This window comes from Phalacrocorax aristotelis, chromosome 4 (genome assembly GCF_949628215.1).
Source record: "Phalacrocorax aristotelis chromosome 4, bGulAri2.1, whole genome shotgun sequence".
NCBI classification, from domain to species: Eukaryota; Metazoa; Chordata; class Aves; order Suliformes; family Phalacrocoracidae; genus Phalacrocorax; species Phalacrocorax aristotelis.
The window spans coordinates 31,765,632-31,791,989 of NC_134279.1; the positions used below are offsets into that span (position 1 = coordinate 31,765,632).

The window sequence follows — 26,358 nt, forward strand, 5'->3', positions numbered from 1 at the left end:
CTAGAGCCAAAGTTATGCAAAACACCAGTATCAAGGCTTTAAAATATAATTCTATTAGTTTTAAAAGCAATCAAGTTATAATGCAATATCAATAGAGGTGTATACAAACTACACATTGCCTTATTTTATTAATATAAAATATTGATGGCTCATTATTAAGACCCTGCATTAGAATTCATACTTTAGGTCATATTTTTATGAGCTATAAGTAGATTAATTATTATAAAAGTTCATTTAAAACAAACAAACAAAAAAACCCCAAACAAATCCAGCATTTCAGACTAATAGCTTTATGACTAGACAAGGTGCAGAAGCAGCCTGGTTCAGCATGGATCAGGAAAATGCAGCAAAGATGATACTAGATCTGAGCTTCAAGGGACACACTGAGAAAGCAAAGGCAAGTTGGAAGAAATACAAAGAGGTAAAGCAGCAGGTAGATTAATTGGAAGCACACAAAACTGCCAAAGATAATACATATAAAGGGTAGCATGATAAGCATGGGAGAGCAAAGTGTGGCAGTAGTAGAGAAGAGATAACTCTGGCAATATCTGCAGTAACAGTGGGATCACTCGTGAAATAGCGAAAGCCCAGCCATAGCAAAACAACCCTTATTTCTTGCTCTAGCCATGGCTTGTCTCCTAATCTTTGGTTTCGCTTTGGCTTTTTTATCCATCTCTGCTAGGCAGAAATAACAGATAAGTCCATGAAAAAGCAAGGGGCTTTATTTCCAGGCGTTTAAGGGACACACCATTTCCTGTAGTATATCATGTACTTTAAATATACATTTCTGCTGTCTGCAAATATGTTAAAGTTATTACTTATAGCTAGTAAGTTATTAGTTTAAACCCAAACATTACCAACTTCAATTTATTTTTTTAATATCAAGCATACCAGTTTTGATACATTTACATCTTTCTAAACCAAGTCATAAAATGTTTTGCATATATGACCAAAATTAATTTGGGCTCAAATTTCAATAGAAGTTTTCCCGCAATTTATCCCATCCTATCCTTTTCTGTTTACGCATGAAAAATATTCTGTCCACTGCTATATTTGAGATAGAAATGGCCATAACAGATTTCACAGGTTTTGAGAAACAGAGAGAAGGAGCATTGCAAGTAAGGACGAGACTATTTTCTAACAGACACCTCCCACAAGTGCCAGATACACCTTACCAAATTCCTTAAAATATAATATTTCTTCCCATTTACTTGTAGCCTAAAGAGTTTCAAAGCCTTGTTAGTATTTACAATATCCTGAAAAGCTTTATTTTTCAGAAAAAGACATTCTATCAAATGAAATTTATTCTGTTTACTGAGATGAAAATGTAAAGTATTTCAGATTTAATACATATCACTTTTTCTACTACTTCTGCTGTGCATTTTAAAGCAGGACTACACCATGAAAAGAGTATTTATTATTAATTTTTATTGTAACTAACCCTTTGATTAAGGCATTATATCATAACTTTAGAACAGGCAAAAATCTGAACGCTGTAATTTTAAGGCTGGATTGTAAAAATCTTTCAACACTGTAAGACTTTAAATACTATAAAATCATTGAAAGCTTCATCATCCTCATCTTTATCATTTGTAAAGATCTCAAAAGGTGCAAAGAGGTGGCCCTTTAACAATTACACAGAAGTAACTTTTTACCTCCGGAAATCACTTTTAAAATTCTTTTAATAAGCACTTTATGGGAAACATCTCAGCATTGCCATAAACGCAATATTGAGACAATATAAAATATTGTTTCACTTCTGAAGTCCTTCTGGCAGATAAGAAAAAGTAATTGAAAACTTTTACTTTACAAATTATGATTTATGCATAGTAAACTCTGCTATATTTTGAAATACATAAGCTAGGTAATTTAGCTGGAAACTACATTATAAACAATGATACAGTATCCAAGCTGAAATCAGAGGGATGCTTCTCTCTGTCTTCTCAAATATCTCTGTTAGTTTCTTATCTCTTAAAACACCACAACAAACCACGATTTACTGTACTTTCAGCTGTGCTGTGCTAACAAAAGCAGAAAGCAATTTCCACAGTTGACGCATCATTTCTCCTCTTTCTCTTTAGGTAACCACTGTACGCACATGCATCTTCTCTTCCAACCCAAATATGGGAATCCCCATCAATTCAGGCTGTTCTCCTTGGTGGGCACCACTCTCCTCTTGCCAGGGGACAGCTGACCCTTGGACTCTTTGCTAACGTAACTCTGACACTTGCCTATAAATGCCTACGTCCTTCTGATGAATTTGTGAGCCTTTCGCAGTTTCATGGATGTTTTCACATTCCTGCCCACTGTAAATCTACTCCCAAGGCCGTGGAGGCTGAGGGTGGTAGATATTAGATAGATAAATATATAGATATGCAGAGGGTGCTCTCAGTGGAAATCCACAGGCCCTGCATTTTCATTGAGTTCAGTTACCAGTTTCCCAGTCAGCTTATGACTTGGCTACCTCCTCTAGATCCCACAGCCTGCGGAAGGATGACTAAAGTGATTAAATGCTTGTGTTTGGATTCTCCCTGCTTTAGCAGAAAGTGACGCTGAATACTCTGTGGCCACAGAGGCAAAGGTCATTGGGCTTATCAGGGCCACTTACCCCACTGCAGGAAAATACTGCCTACTACTGTCAACAAAATATCATTCAGCATCATGCTTAAAGAAATACAGTCTTCACACACACACACAAAAAATCAACACCCCACCAAAAAACCTAAAGAAAAACTACACTTACTTGCTTTCATCTCCGCTATACGTGAATATTCAGTGTCTAATAAGACACATTTTCATATTTTCAAGCTAATAGGCTATCTTGGAACAAAGAGATCTTACTGAAAAAGGCGGTGGTTCTGCCTACTTTAAAATTTGTCCCAGCCAAGTTTTGATCAGTATGAGCCTTCCAGGCCTTTCAGCTGTACCATAGAGGCTCATCTGACCTTCATCAGACTATAAGACAACACAGCCTTCAAGGAGAAGACCCTCACAAAATGTGCAAATTAGAAACAATTTATTGAAAGGTTGGACCAGATGATCTTTGAAGTCCAACGTGGGCTGTTCTACTTTTCCACGATTTATTATCATGGGGAGACATGGTTGGCAGGATGCAGCAGGCCATCTGAACTTGTCAGTCTTGGCTTGTGGTTCTTGAAGAAAAAAGCAATTTATCAAATCTTGCGAAATCTATCTAGATCTACTTCCACATGTTATGGACTAAGATCTGTTATAACCCTTAGACGTAACAGCCTTCCCAAGGCTGTGCACTGAGCTTTTAGTTCAGAGAACTGAACAATACCCTTCACCATCCTCAAAAGCTAAAGCTAAATGACCCATTTCCTACTACCATCTCTTCATGCCTTCTGTTAAAAGAAGCAGCTCAATTTTTTATCATCCCTCTCTCCTGTGTACATGGTTTTCCAATTACTATTAATTTTTGACTACGACACCCAATTTACATCCAAATCTGGATAGAAATCTTTAACTTACGGAAGATATAGTCATTATGTCCCTTCTCACATGATAAATCAGCTACAACACCCATACTTTTGGATCAATGGAAGGTTAAATGCACTTATCATTTCTTCCTACTACTGGAAAATGTATGCTTGTTCCAGTTACAAACAGTCATGAAATGAAGCAACTTTCATCAGATGATAGCTTTGATGGAAAACAAACCAATTCTAAAGAGCAAAAAACAAGCACTGAAAACTTTAGAAAACTTTAATTCTGAAAGGTACCTATAATTCATTGAGAATTCCCACCTTAAAACAAGTAATTCCAAGTTGAGCTAGGTGTTTTGCCCTATTAATTTCAAGGATGAGGAGCCACATTCTTGAAGCAGCACCCACTGAGTGCTCCCTTAAAGGTGAAAAGAAGTCCCTAATGGGGTTTCCAAAGTTGCGTAGAAGCATTACTGCCTGAGAGGTCACCAAATCATTGAGTTCATTCTTAAATCATACACAGTTCCTTCTGACATTATTCAAAATGTCAGTTTTGAGGCACTTGAAAGTTCCCAAGCACTTCAGATCTCTGAAGTGAGTTACAAAGCTGATTTGCTCAGCTGAAGTATTTGAGGATAAAAATTCACCACAACTTGCCAGTGAGTTCTGCAGATCCGTGTTCACCGGAAGGCTTTCACAGCTACTCAAGCAGAAGAAAAAGACATATAACCGTAGTAAAGGTATTTCAGAAGTGGCCCAACCAATCATACTGAAAACTGTAAAGGGTTACTAATTGCAAATATCGAGTTTGGAGAAACAAAAGTGATATAATCCCTTGGCTTGGTTGACCTGCAGCCAACTGCAAGCAGTTCAAGAGGAACCAAGGAACCCAAAAATGAAGGAAAAATGTCTAATGGATATGAATCAAGATTCACATGCTACATTAACCTGACCATCAATCAAATCCAAAGTCTCTTTCCCACTGTAGTTATTAAAAAACCACATTATTTCTGGTATTCAAAGTTTTTCAAGACAAAAAAAAAATCTCTGCTGTGAAAAAAAATTAATAAAGTTCTGTACCATTCTTTGCTCTTAGTATCATTCTTTGCTCTTAAGCCTAATTTTGAAGCACAGAATAATCACACAGCAGTCTCTGCAGTTAGGCATTTGCCTAGCAGCATCAACAGAAAACAGGAGTTACTGATACAATTCCTAGGGTTTTTTTTATTATTATTTTTTGACTGATCTTTCTCAGGTTTCTGTTGTCATAACAAGATATTAAAGGAAATCAAAAATACAACTTTGAAAGTGGAAAATATTTCTCCTGTTCTTTGCTGTCAAGACAACTGCATTTTCGACAGGAGACGTGTAAAATGTAACCTCTTATCCTGATGAACAAAAATGAATAAAAACCATGAAACTATATAATTTGAAGTGCATAAAAAAAGATTTGTCTCTTTCTAATGAAAGCAATCAGTCAAAATAGGCAGTTCCCAATCCACTGAAAGCAGTTTTCAGTAAGAACATTCATATCAGTTCTGACAAGAATGGAAATTCTGAGCAAGAAAGAGATGGACTCATCCCTACCAAAACTGCCAGGAGAAATATTACAGAGCACCAAGATCCCAAGGGGAATTTCTGTTTGACATCAATGCTGCTCCACAGGGTCCCACCCATTGAGCTTTCCCCTCCTGCCACCCTGCATTTCCCCTTTTTTGCCATGTTCCCAATGCAGGAGCAAACCCCTCTTCATTCCAGAGTGCTACAGTTACTCAGAGGCTTGAAAGATTTTTTTTTTTGTGGTCAAATCCCACTCTATCCCTATAAACGTCACTACTAAAAGTTATATACCTGCATGCTGAAAACTGGATAAACTCGTATCTTAATTATAATTGAGTTGAATTTTAACCCAGGCACTTAACCTTATCATTCTAGACTGGGAAATCTGGACACCTGTTTGTCTTACAGCCTAAAATCACCTTTCTGTTTTACAACAGGTCACATTATGTTCAACTGCCTGAGCATGCTGGAGCTCAGTGGACATGGATGGCTGTGCTGCTTCTAAGGAGAAATAGGAAGGATAATGTGTTTCTATTGCACTATGTTTGCCTTGCCTTTGTGGGCATGAGTTTGGAGTTTGAGAGTTTGTGTTCTGGGTGATTTTGCTCATAAGCCTGATCCTGGCTTTCATGTATTCCCAGTGGATGTCCTGCTCCACAGGTGAATAATTCATGGGGAACAGGTTGCTCATAACGCTGTCTGTAGTAGCAGGTCTGCTCTGCATTTACAAATGATCACTAGAAGAAGGACTTGAACCTTGGTATTCCAAATTCCTGTAGCAGCATCCACCAAGCCACTGAATCCATCTCTGGCTTCTTTACTTTGCACTTGTTATGAACACTGAAATACTCACTCATCTGGACAGATGGCCCAGTGTCAGGGCAGGTGTCTGGACGGCCCAGCACCAAGATTTAGATTTCCCCCCCTCCTCCCTTATTTGATTAAGAGAGTCCAAAAACCTAACAAATTCTCCAAATGGTACACTATTCATTATTTTGAGTCAGACTGTCTCTCTTGCTGCAATCTCAGATTTTAAAAGAAAATGCTTCATTTGAAAGCAAAGAGAGGGAAATGTTTTAAACTTTGAAATTTTTTAAAAGTTCAGGAACACAATTACAGATAGAGGCCTTTTTGCCGTCTTCCATTAGACTCAAATATGCATTTAGTCTGACTTTTAAGCTAAACAGAAGTGCACTTTCAAGTAAATCACAGTTGTCTACTAACTCTAGTTTCATTGTGACAACGTGCAAATTCCCCATATTTTCCAGCCAAATTAAAGTTCACTGAAATATCATGAAAGATTTGCAGAAGCTATCAGAAAGCAAAGAATCAATCACCATACTTCATCTAATGCATAGCACCAAATAAAGGAAAGAAATGGTACTCTTACAACAGGTTTACAGCAGATTTAAGTACTGTGCTGAACAGGAATGTTAGGCCCCAGTTCACCAAGGTATTTAATTACCTCTTTATCTTTAGTATTAAGAGTTTATATCATTTCTAGCAGGCTGCTTATGTATTTAAAGTTGCTTTAGAGAGAGTATCATGTTAATACTGCACCAGGTCCATCTTTTCTATCAACACTAGAGGCAAAGCAGTCAGACACAACAACATTTCTTTTCAACTCACTAGAAAATTCACCATGTCTCAGTAAATTGCAAGTATATCTTTCAGTAACATAACAAATTGCATGTCAGCCTTTGGAAACATCTGAAACAGATCACAGCTTAAAGTACCAGGTGCTGATATGTATACATCTTTAAAATCACATTACAGAGCTCTACCTTTGATCACAAAGGGAACAGGTGAACCTGTCCTTTACCTCAAGTAGCTAACCAAGTAGAAAATACTTTGTCCACTCTTGGTTACTAAATAGTGTTAATAAGAGCCAGCAGACCTGTATAACTTCTCTTTTTACCTAATGAAGCAAAAGGGAGTAAGACGTACAAGATGCAAAAAATATGTTTTAACTTTAAAAGAAGAAACAGCAGCTTCCCCGAGATCAAAATATACACTTGGAATATATGTTACTTCATGATGCAAATGCAAGAAAAAATTATATACCACTAACAAAGCAATGCCACTATTATAATCAACTGTTCTAGCTGAAGTAGAAGTAGCAATTATTTTACTAGAATGAAAACAGAAAACGCAATACAATTTTCCCATTTCTGAACAAATAACACAACTATAGAATGTTCTACGTAACCCTTAATTATCTGTGAAATAAAAACCTGCCTGCATTGACTCCACAGGGAAGGTCCTGCCATTCGCACTGGCCAAAGGAGAGAGGAGAAACACATCTGTCAGGCATTATGACCAAAGGCCTTCAGTCAACATTCATATGAAAAGCTTTGCTCTACAAATATCCCTCGGTTTAAAATAGGTAACATTTCCTCATTAAGGCCATCAAATTAAAATCATTTAGGACAGAGCCCTACAATCCTACCAGACAAATGTGGAGGGCTCGAAGCATCCTGGGTATCTGTTTCCCTGCCTGCCCACGGCTCTATCCTTGCTCTGAGGCATCCCTAGGTGTTCTGAATGCAAAGAAACCCTTGACATTGGCACCCTGGTGCAGAGAGGAAGAGATGTGGGAGTCTTGTGTGTCACCACCATCTCCAAATGTTCACATGTGGTAAGAAAACCAGTGCGGTAACAGGAAAGAAGTCCTCTAAATTTCAAAAAGGCATAGCACGGAGCTTTTGAGGATGAACCCATTCTGAATTACATGGAGCACTGCAGGAAACATGAAAACCATTTTATTTCTGCAGTACTGTTTTCTACACCACTAAGATATAAGACAGCACTTCTGTGAGCTATCAACTCCCTTTTGTTCATTTGTTTGTTGGATGGTTATTTGGAGGAATGGCAGCTTTTATTTCAGCAGTATAGATAAAAGTACTGCACTGAAATTTAAATGTCAAAGAATACATACTCAAATGTCAAATACCAACAGACAAATGCAACAGAGAAATGTCAGAAATACACCTGTGTCTCCCACTGAATATAACTATATCTGCACAAATGCAAACCACAGCATGATGTGTAAAAGCAAGTTTTTCTGCAGTTCCTCTGGGATGGTAACACCACTGGTGTCAATAAAATCAGTATCTGGCAGCAATCTGACTGTATTACTTCAAGTGCCCAGCTCAGGCAACACATATAGCTTAAGCGACCCATGGTCTGCAAGGTGATGGACGGCATTTACAGACATAACAGTACAAAATTTGTATTTCAGGCAAATCCCCCTCCTGAATTTGCTAACTTGTCACTAGATGAAGGACCCGAACACAATGAACTTCCACATGAATGTTCTCACTGCTTTCCAGGTATGACAGTAGCTCATGAAAGTTGAAGGAGGGGACTTGTAGTCAGTTTCTGCTGGATATGTGCCTTAATTTGGCCACTAAAACCAAACACAAACATGAATTCTTGTTGTTTCCTAAATAATTTTCTTTTTGAGTCCTAGGAATATTCATCTGTGAATATAAGTGAACTTTCCAGAAGTAACCAAAAAACTCCAGAACCCAAACAGAACTGACTTCAAGCAGAATTTGGACTCTTCAGAAATTTAAGAGCATTTTAAAACTTTACTTGCTTTAATTAAAATCAATTCATTGTTCCTTGGGGGGGGTGTGGAAATCTGTACACACTTGACTTGGTGTGAACTTCTTGTCCCAATGACTTCAATGGGGCTTTTGTCATGATTTCACCCTTTGTGATCGCCTATAAAAGTACTTGGAAACATGTTAATTAGGGAAGATGAATTTGTTTAGAAATTTCAGTCAGTCTGCTAATTGCAGCTGCTTCCACTAGAGTTGAGAAATAAAAATAGGTAGTTCTGTAGTCAGACCACTAAATACATGAATATCTGAAGTGCACTTTAATTAGTGTAGCTAACAAAAATATATCTGACTCTTCTAATTGTTGTGATTTGCTTCCAACACCAGTGGCTCATACACTGTAAAGTAAAACCTAATCAAAGATAAAATATGTGATCTTCTGTCAAAAGGTAAAGCCAACATATGACATTTCCCCCTTAAAATTTTATTTTCTTCTCTATCTCTGATGTAAATATTTTCGGATCTCCAACTTGTTTTTTTAACTTTGTTACATTGATTATAAATACTATACTTATTTTAAATCCTTTTACTATTCAATTTAGTGTAAAAAAATTACAATACTTGATTGGAATTATTTTGAATTTTTTTTTGAAAGACATTTCCAGTCTCACAGTATATACAGAAATTTCTACAGAATATTCCTTTCTCTACACCAGAACTCTTTCTAAAGGTTTCCCTGGATCACTGAATGTAGTTTAGAAAAAAAAAAATTGGAACAGATTAGATCTGTTCTTCTCTGGACATGTTCTTAATTTTAACCAGCTGCAGTGCATCACAAAACTCTAAGGACAAACGTTGATAGTGCAACCTTCAACAAGAAAGTTTTCTTATAAACTATAACTAATTTTAAGTGCTCATCTCGGCAAACATCAAAAAATTCCCAAACCATGCTTTCAGTATCTTACGTTTTAATTTTGCTTTTCTCCTGAACAAAGTCTTATGACACTGAGTTTTGTGATCTAATCATATTCTGTGCAAAACTCTATTCTCTTTGACCAACTTCAAATCTATTTCCTTTCAAAGACAGTGAATGTCTCTCAGTCTTTGGTCTATGCCATAGGGTAAACAAGGAAGGTTCTAAACACCTGTTTGTACTGTCTCATTGTTTTGCACAACTTACATGTGTCCACGGTCATTAATCTCTTCTTTAAAAGTAAACTGTACCATAGTTTAAATTTGTACTATAAATCTAAATTATACCATTGGAAAAGAGTTAGAAAGGCTAGAGAACCTTTTGGACTTCTATATTTCCAAGACCTTTCTATGGGTCTCTCTCATAGAATCGTTAAGGTTGGAAAAGACCCTTAAGATCATCGAGTCCAACGGCTAACCTATCACTGCCAAGTCCAACACCAAACCATATCCTCAAGCACCACATCTACCCTTCTTTTAAATACGTCCAGGGATGAAGACCACCACCTCCCTGGGCAGCCTGTTCCAATGCCTGACAACCCTTTCGGTGAAGAAGTTTTCCCTAATGTCCAACCTAAACTTCCCCTGGCACAGCTTGAGGCCATTTCCTCTCGTCCTATCGCTTGTTACTTGGGAGAAGAGACTGACCCCCGCCTCACTACAACCTCCTTTCAGGTAGTTGTAGAGAGCGAGAAGGTCTCCCCTCAGCCTCCTCTTCTCAAGGCTAAACAACCTCAGCTCCCTCAGCTGCTCCTCATAAGACTTGCTCTCTAGACCCTTCACCAACTTTGTTGCCCTTCTCTGGACACGCTCCAGCACCTCAATGTCCTTCTTGTACTGAGGGGCCCAAAAATGAACACAGTACTCAAGGTGCAACCTCACCAGTGCCAGGGGCACAGTCACTTCTCTACTCCTGCTGGCCACACTCATTCTGATACAAGCCAGGATACCATTGGCCTTCTTGGCCGCCTGGGCACACTGCTGGCTCATGTTCAGCCTGCTGTCAACCAACACCCCCAGGTCCTTTTCCTCCAGGCAGCTTTCCAGGCACTCCTCCCCGAGCCTGTAGCGTTGCATGGGGTTGTTGTGACCCAAGTGCAGGACCCGGCACTTGGCCTTGTTGAATCTCATACCGTTGGCTCCAGCCCAACGGTCCAGCCTGTCCAGGTCCCTTTGTAGGGCCTTCCTGCCCTCCAGCAGATCGACACTTCTACCCAGCTTGGTGTCATCTGCAAACTTACTGACGGTGCACTCTCTTCTCTCCCTCCTATTTTTTTTTGAAATGGAAGAACACAATTTAATGCTTCACTTAAGCATTCAATCAGACAGGCCTGAAGTCAAAAAAAGAGCCAAAGCCAACAAATTAAATTAAATGAAGACATACAGGTGTTCTGTTTTGTTTTGTTTTTAGGACTACCTGGTTGCACTAAAGAATAAATAGCTCCTCGATGCACAGCATGGAAAATAAGTCAAAACATGTTGAAACAGCCTGAGTTTATAGGTGAGGGAGTAAGGACTCATCCAACATTCTGGTTGCCTAAAGACTTTGCAAAGTGTGCCTCCAAATATCAACAAGATCCAGTTCCATTTAGTTTCCAAAGCACCTGTCAGGATCTCTGCTCAAGGTGACGTATCTATAGGCACATGTATACATTAAGGTATCGACAACAGATGAAACAGCAGGAACGGAATAACAATTGCATGAAAAGTGGAGGAGAAATTTCAGGAGTTTAGAGACACTTTTAACTTCTTATTTATCACTCCCTTCTCTCAGAGCACTTATCTGTTACCGCAGAATGTATGCAGACAAATGATGTACTTCATCATATAGTGACGCTGACACATGGAACTAGTTTACATATATTAAGATAACCACCTCTGTCATTTGCTTTCAGACAATCACTTCAGGTTCCTCACAGATAAAAACCCAGTGTAATCTCATACACTAAATGAAGAGATCTTGGTATTATCTTTCAGGAGGTTTGTCTTTGAAGGAGAGTTGCTTCTGGAAAAGCCTATTAGTCTTTAAATTTCCTAAGAGGTACCATATGATTTTTGCTACTTCAGCCATCCCAGATAGGCAGTTGTTCAAAGCTAAGGATATGCATTGCAAATAGAGACCTGCTTCTACCATTCTTTACACAGGACTTTTAAATTTATTTTTACAGACTAGCAAAACTGAAATACCAAGAAAAAGTAATTTTGCTCGAGATGTACACCATTTCCTCAAACAATCTAAGTCCAAGTATTTGGACTGTGTCTGGCAGCTGAATGCATAACATTACCTTATTCTAAATTTAATTTCTACTAAAAATATTGTGTGCTTATTTCTCAAAGTCAAGTGATGACAGACATTTTGTCTGTGTTACATCAGATTTCCTTTTTCTCTACCTATGAATTTTAATCATCTAACAGTTGCAGCATCCCACTTTGACCATAAGTATCAAGTGTCAATCTGGATGCCTAAACATAATTCAGTGTAAAATTTGCTATTTTGGAAAAGGGTTGCAAGGATTACAAAGCAACAGCTTTCACTGATCTTTTGGGACAGTCCACCAGCAGCGTAACACAGTCTGTATTACAAACAACACCTTGATCAACACGACCTACTGCAAGGTCTCTTTGCAATAATAAAATAGATGGGTATCTGCAAGTTCAAGACTTATGTCCCATTTCTTACTCCTCTTAACAACACACAACAACACGGTATCTGCCATCAAATACTTTTCTATTAATGTGGAACACAAGAAAGACTTAAAAAAAATCAGTAAAAATAATCTCTTGTTTGAATATATGTAGCCTCACCTTGCGGATGCCTCTGCCAAGATCTTCTCCATAATTTGTCCCCAAAATTTCAAAATGCACATTGGGATTCCCCCCATTTTCTGCAAATTCCAGTTCTCCAGTCAAGCCATTCACTCCACCCTATTGGAAAAAAAGAAGAATGGAGTGAAAACTCAGAAGATAGCCAATTATGATAACCCTTTATTTCTCCAAAGGATTTGTGCACTAACTATGTAGAGTACGTACAGAACTACCGGAACCAGGACAGTTTTCCAAAGACCCTATTTCCCTAAAAATCCTGAGGCCTAAATTGTTCCTGCATCATTTAAGCTCTTCACAGAAGAATAATCAGCATGTAGGTATAGACATTCTAGCCCAATTTAAAAAAGACAAAAAACACAAATCGCACAAAATATAGTTTTGTTTATTTTTGCTTTTCCCCCCAAATGTTTCTCACCCAGAAGAGATTTCCATGTAAGATCAGGTTGAGTTTTGGATCAAGTTAGGTGTTTTTTGAGTGCAGCACAAATGAAGAGGAGCTTGTTTAGCTGAATATAGCAATTTTTCTGTTTTCGTCCACAACTCTCCTCTACTACTAAGAATGCACGAGATGAGCAGCAATGCAGCATATTTTCAAGCTTGCTTTTACTTTCTTACATTTTTGTCAGAAAGGGTTAAAATACTAAAGATGAAACAGTGAATATTTACTATAAAGAATCAGAGTTGAAAGGGCTATACATGCCACAACAATACTCAAAATATATTCCACCGTTAATTCAACATGACACACATTTTATCTTTGTATAAGAACTGTGATGACCTGAACTGTAAAATCAACAGAACCACATGAAATACCTACAATGAAAACCTTTAGACTTAAAAAATTTCTTCAGTTTCCAGATTCAGGGAAAATCACGTTTAACCCACTTCCTCCAAAAAACTTGAACAGTATTTTAAGTATGCACAAGAAAAAGAATCTGCCTCTGGTGTAAAACCATATGAAAATGCATAGCTTTTCTTCAAAACATAAGGCAGGAATTTTGCAGTTGGGATTGCTATTCCAGTTAAGAACCTCATTATTTGAACTGAAAAAACTGGAAAATAAACTCTTGCAATATATACGCTACCTAGCTAAGCACGAGCCTTGCTGAATCATGATTTTAAAAGCTCTATTCTCACACCTTCACTTTGGAGAAAATCCAGGAAGGAATACAAGATTTGCATCTCCATTGCAGATTAGTATGAACTAACAAAATTTGGTCATCCTTTTGTAAAATATTAATATGATTATAATAAAAATAAGGAAGTTGATCATTGAGATAAGACCTTTAAAACTTACTAGAGACTACCAGAGATGAGTATTTTCAGGGAATAACACATAAATATTTCATGAAGTGCCACTTTCAGTTAAAAATAAGATAATACCTTAATCTTTTAAAATTCTTTTCATAATATTTACTTTTTGGATGAGATATTAGAATAAAAATTTTAAAAAAGAGCAGAAAACAATATCCTGATTAAAGGTACATCTGCACAGTTTTTCAGGAAGACTCCAGGTCATTTCGCCCTCAGTGAGAGCCAGCCAGGCAATTTTGATGCATGTTGCTATGGTTAGCATGACACTGAGGTTACTTCTTAGCTTGAGCACAATCCTGTAATAACCACACCTTCATGGCTTCTAGACTGGGGTTGGCACACCTCTGGACGATTCAAAGTAAAGAGAGAATAGGCTTGTGTTTACCTGAAAAATCATTTGAACATACCCTTAAGTAAATAACTGAGTTTCACAAATATAAACCTTTTCTGCTAACTTAAATTTAACCACACCCTATTCATGAACCAGAAATAAAAACCTGTTCCATACACCTTTTTTCTCATACAGTCTCATCTGGCTTTTTGGTTAATTAAGCCTGAATTTCACGGTACATGTGATGTAGAAATGCCTGCAAAGCAGTACAGGTCTGCAAGGCTTGGGAACCCCATCTGACCCCCAAAAGCCTCCATCTGCATGACTTGCCCTCCCTGACAGTATACACTCCTTCCTAATCCTGCATCACTCTAACCCCTTACCACATACTGCTTTCATTTCCTATAATACTTCCTAAAACTTTCCCCCCCCACAACGTGAATTAAACCTGTGGGTCTGAGGTAGGTAAAGTATGAAAATTAATTAAACTGTTACAGACCAGCTGAGCTGTACCATGACTTCAAGTGAGCCACAAGCAAGGTCTGGAGAAAGAAAGGGAAAACTCTGGAACAAAATGATAAAAGAAAGGAAAAATTCAACAACAAAAAATCTGTTAACATAAATGCGCTGTACAGCAGAAAGTGGTTCCCTTTTTTTCTTATTTTGTGTCAAAATAGCTTTAAATTAGGAACTTTCAAAAAACAGAAAATTAAAGTGACTTTATTTTCCAAATTGAGAGTACTCCCAATAATTTATAGAACATGAAGATAGAATCATGTCTAAAATAGAAATGATTTTTTGAGAGTTGAGATGGCAATTTAAAATGGTAGCAATATTTTTTATTTAAACCTTTGTCCTTATTTGAGCAATTATGAAAAAAAGTAATTTGAAGAAGTATTTCACCTCAGTCACAACTGAACAGCCCCCGGCCTGTACCAGCTGAACTACTGGAAAGTGACTCTGTTGGGAAGGACCTGGGAGTGCTGGTGGACAAGAAGCTGACCCTGAGCCAGCACTGTGCCCTTGTGGCCAAGAAGGCCAATGGTATCCTGGGCTGCATTAAAAGGAGTGTGGCCAGCAGGTTGAGAGAGGTTGTCCTCCCCCTCTACTCTGCCCTCATGAGGCCACATTTGGAGTACTGTGTCCAGTTTTGGGCCCCCCAGTTTAAGAAGGATGTGGAACTGCTTGAGCAAGTCCAGCAGAGAGCTATGAAGATGATCAGGGGACGGGAGCATCTCCGTTATGAGGAAAGGCTGAGAGACTTGGGTTTGTTCAGCCTGGAGAAGAGAAGACTGAGGGGGGATTTCATCAATACCTATAAATATCTAAAGGGTGGGTGTCAGGACAATGGGACTAGTCTCTTTTCAGTAGTGCCCAATGACAGGACAAGGGGCAATGGGCACGAGTTGGAACAGAGGAACTGCCACCTAAACATGAGGAAAAACTCCTTTCCTGTGAGGGTGACAGAGCAGTGGCACAGGCTGCCCAGGGAGGCTGTGGAGTCCCTTCCCTGGAGACATTAAAAACCCACCTGGACACGTTCCTGTGCCCCCTGCTCTAGGCATGCCTGCTCAAGCGGGGGGGTTGGACAAGGTGATCTCCAGAGGTCCCTTCCAACCCCTACCATTCTGTGATTCTGTGAAGTAATGAAATCCACTTTTTAAGAAAACATATAGTACAGGTTAGCCCCTAACATATAGTACAGGTTAGCAGACATACCTACTATATTTTGTAATTGAATCTCTATCCAAAACCATTGTATAAATTTATTTACCGTGATTTTTAAACAGCTGTAACTGTTGGCACAAGATATAAACTGTAAGTCTGTTAGTTATTTTTATTTGTCTGAAACCCAGTGGTAACCATAACAACAATTTTTCCTCATTCATCTCTTCTGGCAATTTTATCATGCTTTGAAAATTTCTCATGTAAGAGTGTCTTTAATTAGAGCTTTCTTTCCTAGACTGTGTACAACTGCAAATAGCGTAAGAAGAGCTCTGGTTAGATGGGAATGCTCCTGGATTGGAAAGAGCAGAGGCAGAAAGACAACACAGTGAAGAACCGCCCATATAATACCACCACCAACACTAAATCTGACAGGAAACCTTTTTGAAGTCCTTACGCCTCCTCCCTACTGGGACTTACCATGCTGGACCTGCAGGCCAGGCAATCCTGTTACTTGTCTCTCCTAGTCCTCACGCTCCCACACAGCATTTTTACAAGGCTTACATGGGCCTATTTTCTTGCTTAGGGTTGATGGAGTGAGACAGTGTATTGCCTGGGAAGAGTTTCAGGACACTGCTCCAGTTTTTTCTGCGTAGCCTTTCACAGTGTGTATCCCCCTAAAACAATTACTTGATTTATGACATGTGTTTTATCCCTCCACTAATGCATGGTGGAAGGAGATCACAGAGAAAATTGCCATCTGTATGACAGCAACTGATCCAGTAACTTCCTGATGAGATTTTTCCAAGTTATTTTAGCATTAATTACAATAACGGGTAAGAGTCAAAGAAATTTCTCATTCCATTTAACTTACAGAAACAATGTTATTTGGTGAAAAATGAAGACAGATTTATTGTCTGCTATCTCAAATTCCTCTAAGTTTGAGCTGCAACCATGCAATTTCCCAACACACATAGAACTGAAGAGTGAAAAGTCAGTTGTTAGGACAAAAATGTTTTACTTACATTACTGATCACTGCTCTGAGCTTTGCAGGGCTCTTATAAAGCCTGGCAATATAGTTAAAGCCCACTTGAGTCCTGTCTAGGCTGGCAAGATAAACTACGGTTTATATATGCTTAGGCACTACTATACTGTAAGTCCCTGAAGAAAGCACTATTTACCCAGCAGTCAGGACCTCACTTGGGAATGTCAGCTTGCCAATCATCAGTTATAAAATATTGTACTTGCTCTCATAGTTCCTGTTCAAGCTTCCTCTTTTTTTTTCAAGATATGGTTATGTGCAGACAGAAACTATTTTGCAATTAAGGAGAAAACTGTGGTTACAGGCAGAAAAAATTCTATAAGCATTAAATAGAAATTTCACATTTTATTCTTTAAAAATCTGATATTGAAAACATTGTTGAGTTTTCAACTCAACACACCACTTTTAGCTGCTAGCAGAGAGGGCCTATTCTACTGCCTGAAAAACAATTTGGCGTCTTTTTCCACACGTCACCACTGAACATCACTGACATTTCTGAGACAAGAACTAGTTGACAATTCTACGCATGATTCATGAAACAGCACAAGGTACAGCTCATTTTCCACAAACGAATAGGCTTTACATTGCTGCTAGCATTAAAAATTTGCTGTTTGTCAGTGAGCTAAACAAATGTGACTGGGAAGAGATCAGGTAAGTGTGAGAGAAGATATATGCAGTAACTTGATATCATTTTTCTGAGTTGATCCCCCATATAATCCTACTTACAGGCTATTCGGGAAGATTAATTTTTCCCACAGCAGAATAATTTTCTAGTAATACTTCTTTCTCTCACTGTGAAATAGCTTTACTGAGAACCAAACAAGTGAGCAAGTGTTTGGGGATAGTTCCTATTACAGACATGAATTTAGAACTAATTGCTAGAGCTGGCCAAATTAATTAGAAGTATTGTATTTCCTGACGAATTTAACTATTTATTCAGTTCCAGAATGGGTAGAAACAGATATTAGATTTTAATAATTGTAGTGTGCTTAAAAAGTTTGGGTTTTAGACTTTGTCCAATCAGCTGAATTTACACAGGGAAAAAAAAAAATAGCTTTTGGAGTTGTGTGTAGAAATAACAGCACAGGAGTCAAATGTTCAACAGTGAAAAGTAACAAAAGACAATAGGGAATGATTCAGACAGCTATTTTGCCATCTCAAGAAATATTTGAAACTCTAATTCCCCCTCATTCCTTACAGTTCCCTGTTAGCTCATTAGTAATAAAGATATTAATTTGTTTACCACTAGAATGCTCCTATTTTTAACAAGTGCTGCTGCAGGTAGAACATCAGCATCCCTTTCTCTTACCTCCTTCAGTGTGGAGCTTATAGAGTTTTCCCATTCCGTTTCTTGATTTCCCCTCCATAAATCAAAGAGGGATTCTCTCTGCAGCTAAAACACTGCCAGGCATTCTTGTTTCTGGATTTCTGATTCTAGAAGACAGGGTGACAGAGCAGTGGCACAGGCTGCCCAGGGAGGTTGTGGAGTCTCCTTCCCTGGAGACATTCAAAACCCACCTGGACATGTTCCTGTGCCCCCTGCTCTGGGTGTCCCTGCTCAAGCTGGGGGGTGGGACAAGATGATCTCCAGAGGTCCCTTCCAACCCCTACCGTTCTGTGATTCTCTGATTTTTCTTCTAGAAAAGCTTCATCTAGAACTAGTTTTTTGTGCTTTTTTAGCAACAAGATCTCAATTGTATGCAGCCGTAGATGGCAACTTCACCTCAGTTTTGGTGCTGCCAGGAGAAGAGCTACTCCAGTTGCTAGACCTTTTCTAAGGCAGGTAGGCTGGAATTGGGCATCTCTTCCTTAACACTTTTCCCATCACCAGCACTGTACTTGGCTACAATGCGACGCCCACCAAAACTACACTGAGAGACAGTCTGGGACAAGACGGTAATTCCAGCTGTGCGACACAGGTCGTTGAGTTAAAGTTGTGCAGAGGATGGAAGTTCTTTTTCCAGGAGCATTTAAGAGATCTCAGAATGTTCCTTCACTCTGAACTATAACAATATCTTCTTATGCTATTCCATTATACACTACATCTTTGAAACAGTGGTGATTTCAAAATTAAAACTCAGAACCTTTTGTTCAAACTTTTTAAATACCACACGGTAACTTTTTCCTGTTTTCTTTCAAAATTGAGGAAAACTGCTATATTTTGGGGAAAAACTTTTTCAGTTGGATTTAGAGGATGTTCCAAGACAACAGGAGAGACAAGATGTTTAAATAGAAAAAAACAAGATTTAAAATGGAAGCAGTCTCAAGAAAAGAGATTGTTTTTTATTTTTTCCTTTCGCTATTTTTAATAATTTTATTGCTTTTCTGATACCTCAACAGACATTCATCAATGTCAACTTTTTAATTTCAAAAATACCTAGCTGTGATCCTGAAGTTCTTCTACATAAGTATCTTAGTGAAACAAAAGAGAAGGTAGACCACAAAACTGAAGCAGAATTCCTTTTTCTTGTGCAATTCCAGCTCTCAGCTGCAATCTTTAGCTTTTATCTGCCTAGGGATTGAAACGGTACAGGCATACACACACAGAGGAATCTTCTGTATTTCATTTTGGATTAAATTTTGACTTTCAGTTTTAGCATGTTACTTCTAGAAATTCATCTCTGTCAGCATAATGCAGTATAAGGAGTATTTGGATTATTCAATTTATGCCAATAAAATGGCTTCTTATCAAAGCCATCTCATACAAATAGCAGAGAACCCCAAAAGCAGGATGCAAACCCGGTTAGCTGCACATGTCAGAAATTTCCTTGGCGTTTGATTAATTTCTAACAAGCTAACCACAACCTTGGAATTTCCCCTCGCTCCTGCCTTCTTGAATGTTTTCATATTTCTCCTGGCCATTTCTCTTCATGTTTTAGGGTTAAGAGCTATATAAATTGATCTTCAACACAGTGCAGCACTCTGTGAAAGGTCGCAGGAGTTTGTTTTCTTAATCACGTCATTTTGGGAGGTGAAAATTGGAAGAAGATAAACTGGATAGCTAGGACCACTTGTCAAAGAATGGAGTAAATTCTGTTTCAGATGCAAAGGGAGGAGATGATAGTAAGAAACAGCACAAAGGATATTTATGTAGGAGAACCGGATCAGTCTCACATCCACAAACAACACAAGCAAACAAATAATCATAATGAAAAACAGTCAGCAGCCCTTCCCATGGTGGAGAACTTCTAAATTTAGAGGTGCTAGTAGGGCTACCAGACTCTGCCTGAAACTCCAGCTCAGATTGTAAATTCTAATTTTAAATGGGAAGTGGGTATTTTGATGTTTCCAGCTCAGGCACTCTATCTGAATTTGAGTAAGTAGAAACAGCTTTTAGTTTAGTAATGAAAAAGTGTGCGATAGTATTTACAAAATGCAAGAATCTGCCTTGCCTGAAACACACCTTAAAATACCCAGGACTGCCAAATGTGAATTTGAAATTGCTCTGGTAAGTTAAAAGCAATACAGTTTAAAGTCTCTTACAGCCACATCCTGCCCCTGAAATAAGAAGTGTGTCCTGGATGATCCTTGCAGTCTCATGACTGTAAACTACTAGAATGGAAATTGGGGACAGCCACCAAAGAAAGCCTTGAACTGTTATTTTGGAGCTAATGCAGATTGACCCGGGACTGGGGAAAAAATAAGCAGTGTTCAAAGGAGCATTACGTTTTGCCTGCATCGTCATAATTTCTGGTGTAGTTAAAGACCTAATGCAGAACAGCAACTTCTTGAAACAAGATTATATTTTAAATCATTTTTTATGTCCTTTTAATGAAAGCCATAAATAAAGCACTTTTGTTTTTTTTCCCCTCTCTCCTGGGTTTTTTTTTTTTTATTTACAATGGAGGCACTGCCAACACTTTAAACATAAGTGTACATTACCAGGAAGTACAAGCAGACAAATGAGAAGGCAGTATTATGAAAGACATCAATAATATAAGAAGACTGAACTGAAAAACTTTCCGGGAAGGGTAAACTACCAACCCATGCGTATTTTGACTAAATACTGACCAGGAAGGCTGTGATAATTATCTTTAAGTATGCAGAGGCTGTAAACATCATGAAGAAAGAGAATAGCTACAAAAAATAACTTTAAAGACTGAAGAACAGGAAAAGTGTCTTGGGCAGAAGCATGATTAAGGTATGAAATAATAATCACATGGAAGCAGTGAGAGCTTAACACTGGATAAAGTAGAGACTGTTATAGGGAACAGCTCTGCAATAGTAGGATATAAACCACAGGAGTTAGGGTTTTCCTCACTCTCATTTCTATTATTTCACTATATTAATGTCAACAGCAGTGCAACAGCAAATTACACAGAACATTACTCAAGTGTAATTCTGGAGGCTTTTTTTTTCTTTTACAAATAAAATAGTAAATTCATCTGCTTTACCTCCTGATCAATGACACTTTTCAACTGGATATTATTTGTTCTTGAAAATTCTAGTATTTTGGTAGTTTTGGTAAACAAACTCATTGACTTCATTTCAAATATGCTCATTATGACATCAAAAAGAAACAAAAACAATTAAAGACTATTTTCATTGCAAAACTGTAAATATATCAAAACTATTGCTTTGAGAAACACTGCTGGTACTGACAAGAACAGTACACACCTCAGAAGGAAATACTACCTAATGCAAGCATTTGAGAAATCAAAGATGAGTTAATACGGGGAAAAGGTACCTTCTTGATGGTTTCCAACATGGATCGTCCTCCTTGCCAGGGTTTAGAGTTCTTCCTGATGCAGGTAAGGCTGGCCATGCTGTGCCACTTCCTGTCCTCCAGCTTCTTGTGAAAGGCGTTTGCCAGCAAGAGGACAGTGTCGTATATATACAGGTTTGAAATCTGCAAAGACATTAAAAAGGGAGTATTAGCATTATTATTTGTGGTCTCCTGCCAGCCGCCAGAATTTATCATTTGTTTTGCCTCACCCATAATCCTCTGGTAATGAAATTACTTACTTGGTATTAAGAAGAAACTGTAAAAGTCAAACAGTCAAATCTTTGGCTCTGGTAGAAACTGCAGCTAGGGACTGTCACACTACAAGTGTTTTGCAGCAACAAACTACACTACAAAGCACTACTACCCGTATTTTGTTTGTACATGTGAAGTACAGGTAGCCCAATCACTGGCACAACTCCACTTGTGAATGTAAACAGACTTTCTTTTACTTTTAACCAGTTGCCTGAAACTTTTTAATTTTTCAGTCACCAGATATTTCGACACCATCAAACTCTCTTCAGGATTGTTTTGTTCTTTTGAAAAACAGAAACTCTGAAAATTTGAAATAAATCATTTCAGTGTGGATTTTGTTCCTGATTTTTGCAGTCAATTCTGATTAAGGCAATTTCTGGAGTGAAATATGTCCCGATGAAATCTTTCTCAGTGTGCAGTTGCACATTGATTCTGCAATTTATAGTGTTTCCTATCAAAGTATTTGGCAATGGCTGTTAATTTCTTGCAGAATGAAACTCTTACTGAGTAAATGTGTATATGTTTCACTGTGAGCACAGCTACACACATACAGTGTGAGGAAGTTCCAGTCTGGCATCAAAGAGAGAACACTTGAACTCAAGAAAAGAAATTACTTGCGTGCCAGTTCCACTTACCCATGTACTATTTCTATATATGTACTTTTAAACGCAGACAGTACAAAGTCAGATGTAAAAGATACAATTCAATGTAAAAGAAGAGACGCTCAGAATTCATGAACGCTTCTGAAACAAGTAATTTACACTATATCTTTATTTCAGTCATTTCTGTTCTCAGATGGCAGGAACATTGAAGTTACTAGCAGTATCATAAAGAGAAACCTCAGCTCTCCTGAACAGAGGTTCTCAGGAAAGGAAATGATGTTCAGAAATGAAAAAGACCTTTGGGAATACTATTTTTAGATAACCTGTTCATCATTTGAAGCCATGGGGCCTGAAGTTATTGAGGGAAACTCAGCTTCCCCAGCTGTACTATGAAGGGGGCTGTAGAGCATTCCTAGTGCCTGAAAACAAATTAGCCAGCAGCAACTTGCTCACTGAGGCAAGGCTGCTGTTTTTTTTTCTCCATCAGTCAAAGAGAAGCCAAAAGATATTTCCCAGGTTTGTGGAATATGTTGACTGCTCCGAGTAAGGGTTTCTCTATACAGATGGTCTGCTCAAAACCTTAAAAGAAGAAGGAAGCTTACAATGGGAAAGTATGCCGACTTCTTGGAGAATGCCCTTATTCTACATCTTAAAAATATCAAGCCTGGGAAAGTCCTGCAGCTACTGGGGTGGGGGTGTATGCCAAGGAAGCACAATACTGCTTAAGATACAAGACATTGATTGGCAAATCCACACATCACCTTAAAAAAAAAAAAAAAAAAAAGAAGAAAAAAATAATAGTCTCTCTTCCTGCCTAATTACTCCCTTCCATATAATCTGGTTTTTATATTTTTATTTTCTTATGTAAATTCCATCTTTATGCTGGCTTTGCCTGTGTCATCTGCAATCTGCTCTGTACAGTTCTCACAGGAAGGTTTTGTGACAGACTCATTCGCTGCCTAGCATCCAGGAAAGAGGTCGTCTTTCTCCTTACCTTGACAGAATTACCTGGGGCATTTTGCCTTCCCCATTTTATTGAAGGAGATCTAATGGTCTTCTGCTTTCCCTCCTGATCAACTCCTGACATCCTCTATTGCCTTTACAACTCTACATTGTTAGTACCACAAACACACAGAACTTCTGATCCTTATTTCCCATTTTCTTTAAGTGACAATGATCCTTCACTCCCTCTTTCTGGAAGATGCTTCTTTATTCTCACTCGAGCTTCTCCTGTGACTCCAGTGACTGTGAATAATTTCATTTCAGTATTCACCCAGGAACTAACTTTCTCCAGATGCACAGGCCAGGCCTCACTATGCATAACAGGATTAAAAGCATGGATTGAGGATCTGGGTTCAGATTAACTAAGCATTTTTAAAATAACTTGGATGATTTGTCTGTGTATTGTAAACCTACAAAGAATTCAAAGCATTTCAGCTAAAACCATGCTTCCCTGAAGAAGTCAGCTCCACAAGGACGTTTGTTTCAGGGGGAGAGAAGGAATTATTTCTATGCCATGAGGCAAGTTTATTTTACATAAGCCTTCACCAAAGGAAAATACCCCAAACCTCTAGAGAGCAGAGACAATAAGGTCACTAATGCAATTAAAGTGGTACATGAAGGGCTACAGATGCCAAGTCGTCATTTCCCAACAAAATGACATCGCTTTCAAGGTAGCTTCCATACCCAATATCATAGGAGTAGAAGACCTGTTGTCACAGATCATGAGGAAGGATGTGCTCACTAATCTAAGAGTAATATAGCCGGGCCTTCATCAAGTACTAAGAGGGCTCAGGAGAACAGAGTTCAGCAATTATTAAGCATTGTTATTCCCTCACTAACAGTTCATCTTAAGATTTACAGCAGTCAGTCACTGATAATGCAATGATAAAGACACTATGATTAATTTTTGCTTCTCAGAATCACCCTTCCCTGTCACTATCAGAAGTATGTTTCATCGGGATCTGTCCCGATGGACAGAGTGGGGCTGTTATCAAAGTCACTTTACACTTTTAGTCATCTCCCACATAAATTTACTGTGACATTTAATGCATTGCCTGGTACCCATTACTGATCCTTTATTTATTCCAAGTCTCTTAGACTAACAGCTGGACATTTGCATTACCAAGCAGTATCTAACTGCTTAACCTCTTGTTGATGCAATGCAAAATTCAGATGTGATTTTTTTTGTTCCAGAGTGTAGAAGAAAGGTATTTAGCAACCAGATGAAGTAGGAGAGATTAATCTGGATTAACAGTGTTTGTTTTATGCATACCTAGACTACTGCACATAGTTTTTACACAAAAGGGTTATGGTACTAAATACTTCTGTGAATCCAGTTTTTAACTTCCTTCCTTCAAAATGGTATGAGTTTACAGAAGTTGTTGTTTCAACTAGGACAACCCCAGAGACACAATGAGAGATCTTCACCAAAATAGTTTTCAATGTTTTAATTAAGATGCTGAAAAAATTAATTATTCACACAGACTTTAGGGGGAGCAATTCAGAAAAAAAAATAAATCAAGAAACCCACCCTATATAAGTTCCAGAGAATATTTCTGATTAGTCACACTTCAATGGCATTTAAAAAAGCATTTGAAATTTCAATTTATAAATTGTTCCAACTCCCTGCTGGAATTGAAGTTAATTTATAATATTGTTAGGGAGAACAAAGAAACAGCAAACAAACCCCACAGTTACTCGAAGGTCTGTGCATCATATGAAGACACAAGGGAAACTGTGTCAGAGTTTTTGTCCCTTTCATTTTTTTAGTATTGTCTCACTCAGTTACTAATGAAGTGCAGCCATCTCAGGGAAAGCATGAAAAAAGCAACTCAGCTGTGCAGGACACTTAAACCAGTCAAGCTTCCGGCAGCCCTTTGAACTGAAATGTTACAAAAGCTTTCAATAAAAATATTACAGCTCTCCAAGCTACAGGTTGATCAAGGAGGACAGGTTAAGGTATAAGGTCCAATCTAACACTTTAAATGGAAGTTGCCAATTTGCAGAGAATAAACTTTGATTTCTATAACTTTTCTTTCCTAAAGTCAGTTCACCGTTGAAGTGAAAATGAAATGAAAGTGAAGTTGAAGAGAAAATAAATCAAAACATGAAGTCTCTCATCGATACATGATTCTTGTTTTCCGTCTTGCTCTAGTTAGTAACTTTTTTCATGAAAACTGCTCTTTGCAATCTCTGGCGGCTGCACATAATCACACCCTCAGTTTTCACACATTATCCATAGACTACCAAAGTTCCCCCTAGGACCATGCTGCCATAGCAGAATGGCGCAGCCTAAAGGTTTTTTGTAGTTCTTAAATAGCCTCTAGAGATATCCTGTTCATCTATCAACCTTACACAGCCCTGTTTAAGAACTCTAATAGGGTCGCTGTGCAGTGTGCTATGGCCAAAGCTTTTAATGTCATCAGTAGTGTTTACTGGCTGTTTTGTGAACAATTAGTGAGGCAAAGACTCTTACAGCAAACTTGAAACAGGGCAAGACCAACCACACTTTTCCCCTTACATATTTTCATTTCAAGCAAGGGTACTCTTCAGCTCCTCCCTATTTCTCTCCCATGGTTTTCTCTCATTTTCTTTCAGCATCAGAAGATGACTGCTGTCTTTGCTGCTAAGTCAGATACGCTCCTGCACCGCTGCCATTGCAGTCATTTTTCCACAACTTCATAAACAACCACACAAAAAACCCCAAGTAAAATGGACACCTTAAGCCAATTTCACACTCCTGATTTGCCATAGCTTTGCCATGGCAAAGCCTAACCAGATATACGAGAGAGAGAGGGCTTGCTTTTGGAAAAACTATGTGAAGTCAGGAGGACAGTGACCATGATCCTGTTGCCGATTTCATGTGGTAGAAAGGCTCATATAGTTTAACTGTGATTTGTAATTAACAACCCTGAAAATAAGGCCTTTTTGGAGGATAGGCATAGATTTAGGTGCGTACACCAAGACACTTGAAACAGATGACATGGGTATTCCCCAGGAAGGCTTTCCTATTGACAACATGTTTGAGGCTTAGAGAAGCATGGGAACTCAGG

General features: G+C 38.3%; 1 protein-coding gene across 1 annotated transcript in view; it reads right to left on the reverse strand.

Annotated features, from left to right (window-relative positions):
* GRID2 (glutamate ionotropic receptor delta type subunit 2) overlaps positions 1-26,358 on the reverse strand; it is a 738,061-nt gene that overhangs the window by 205,726 nt on the left and 505,977 nt on the right. The window contains exons 7-8 of the mRNA XM_075090836.1: positions 21,411-21,572; positions 12,350-12,469 (exon numbers count right to left, since the gene is read on the reverse strand). Of these exons, the coding sequence (XP_074946937.1) occupies positions 12,350-12,469; positions 21,411-21,572 (282 nt within the window). The remainder of the gene's footprint in view (positions 1-12,349; positions 12,470-21,410; positions 21,573-26,358) is intronic.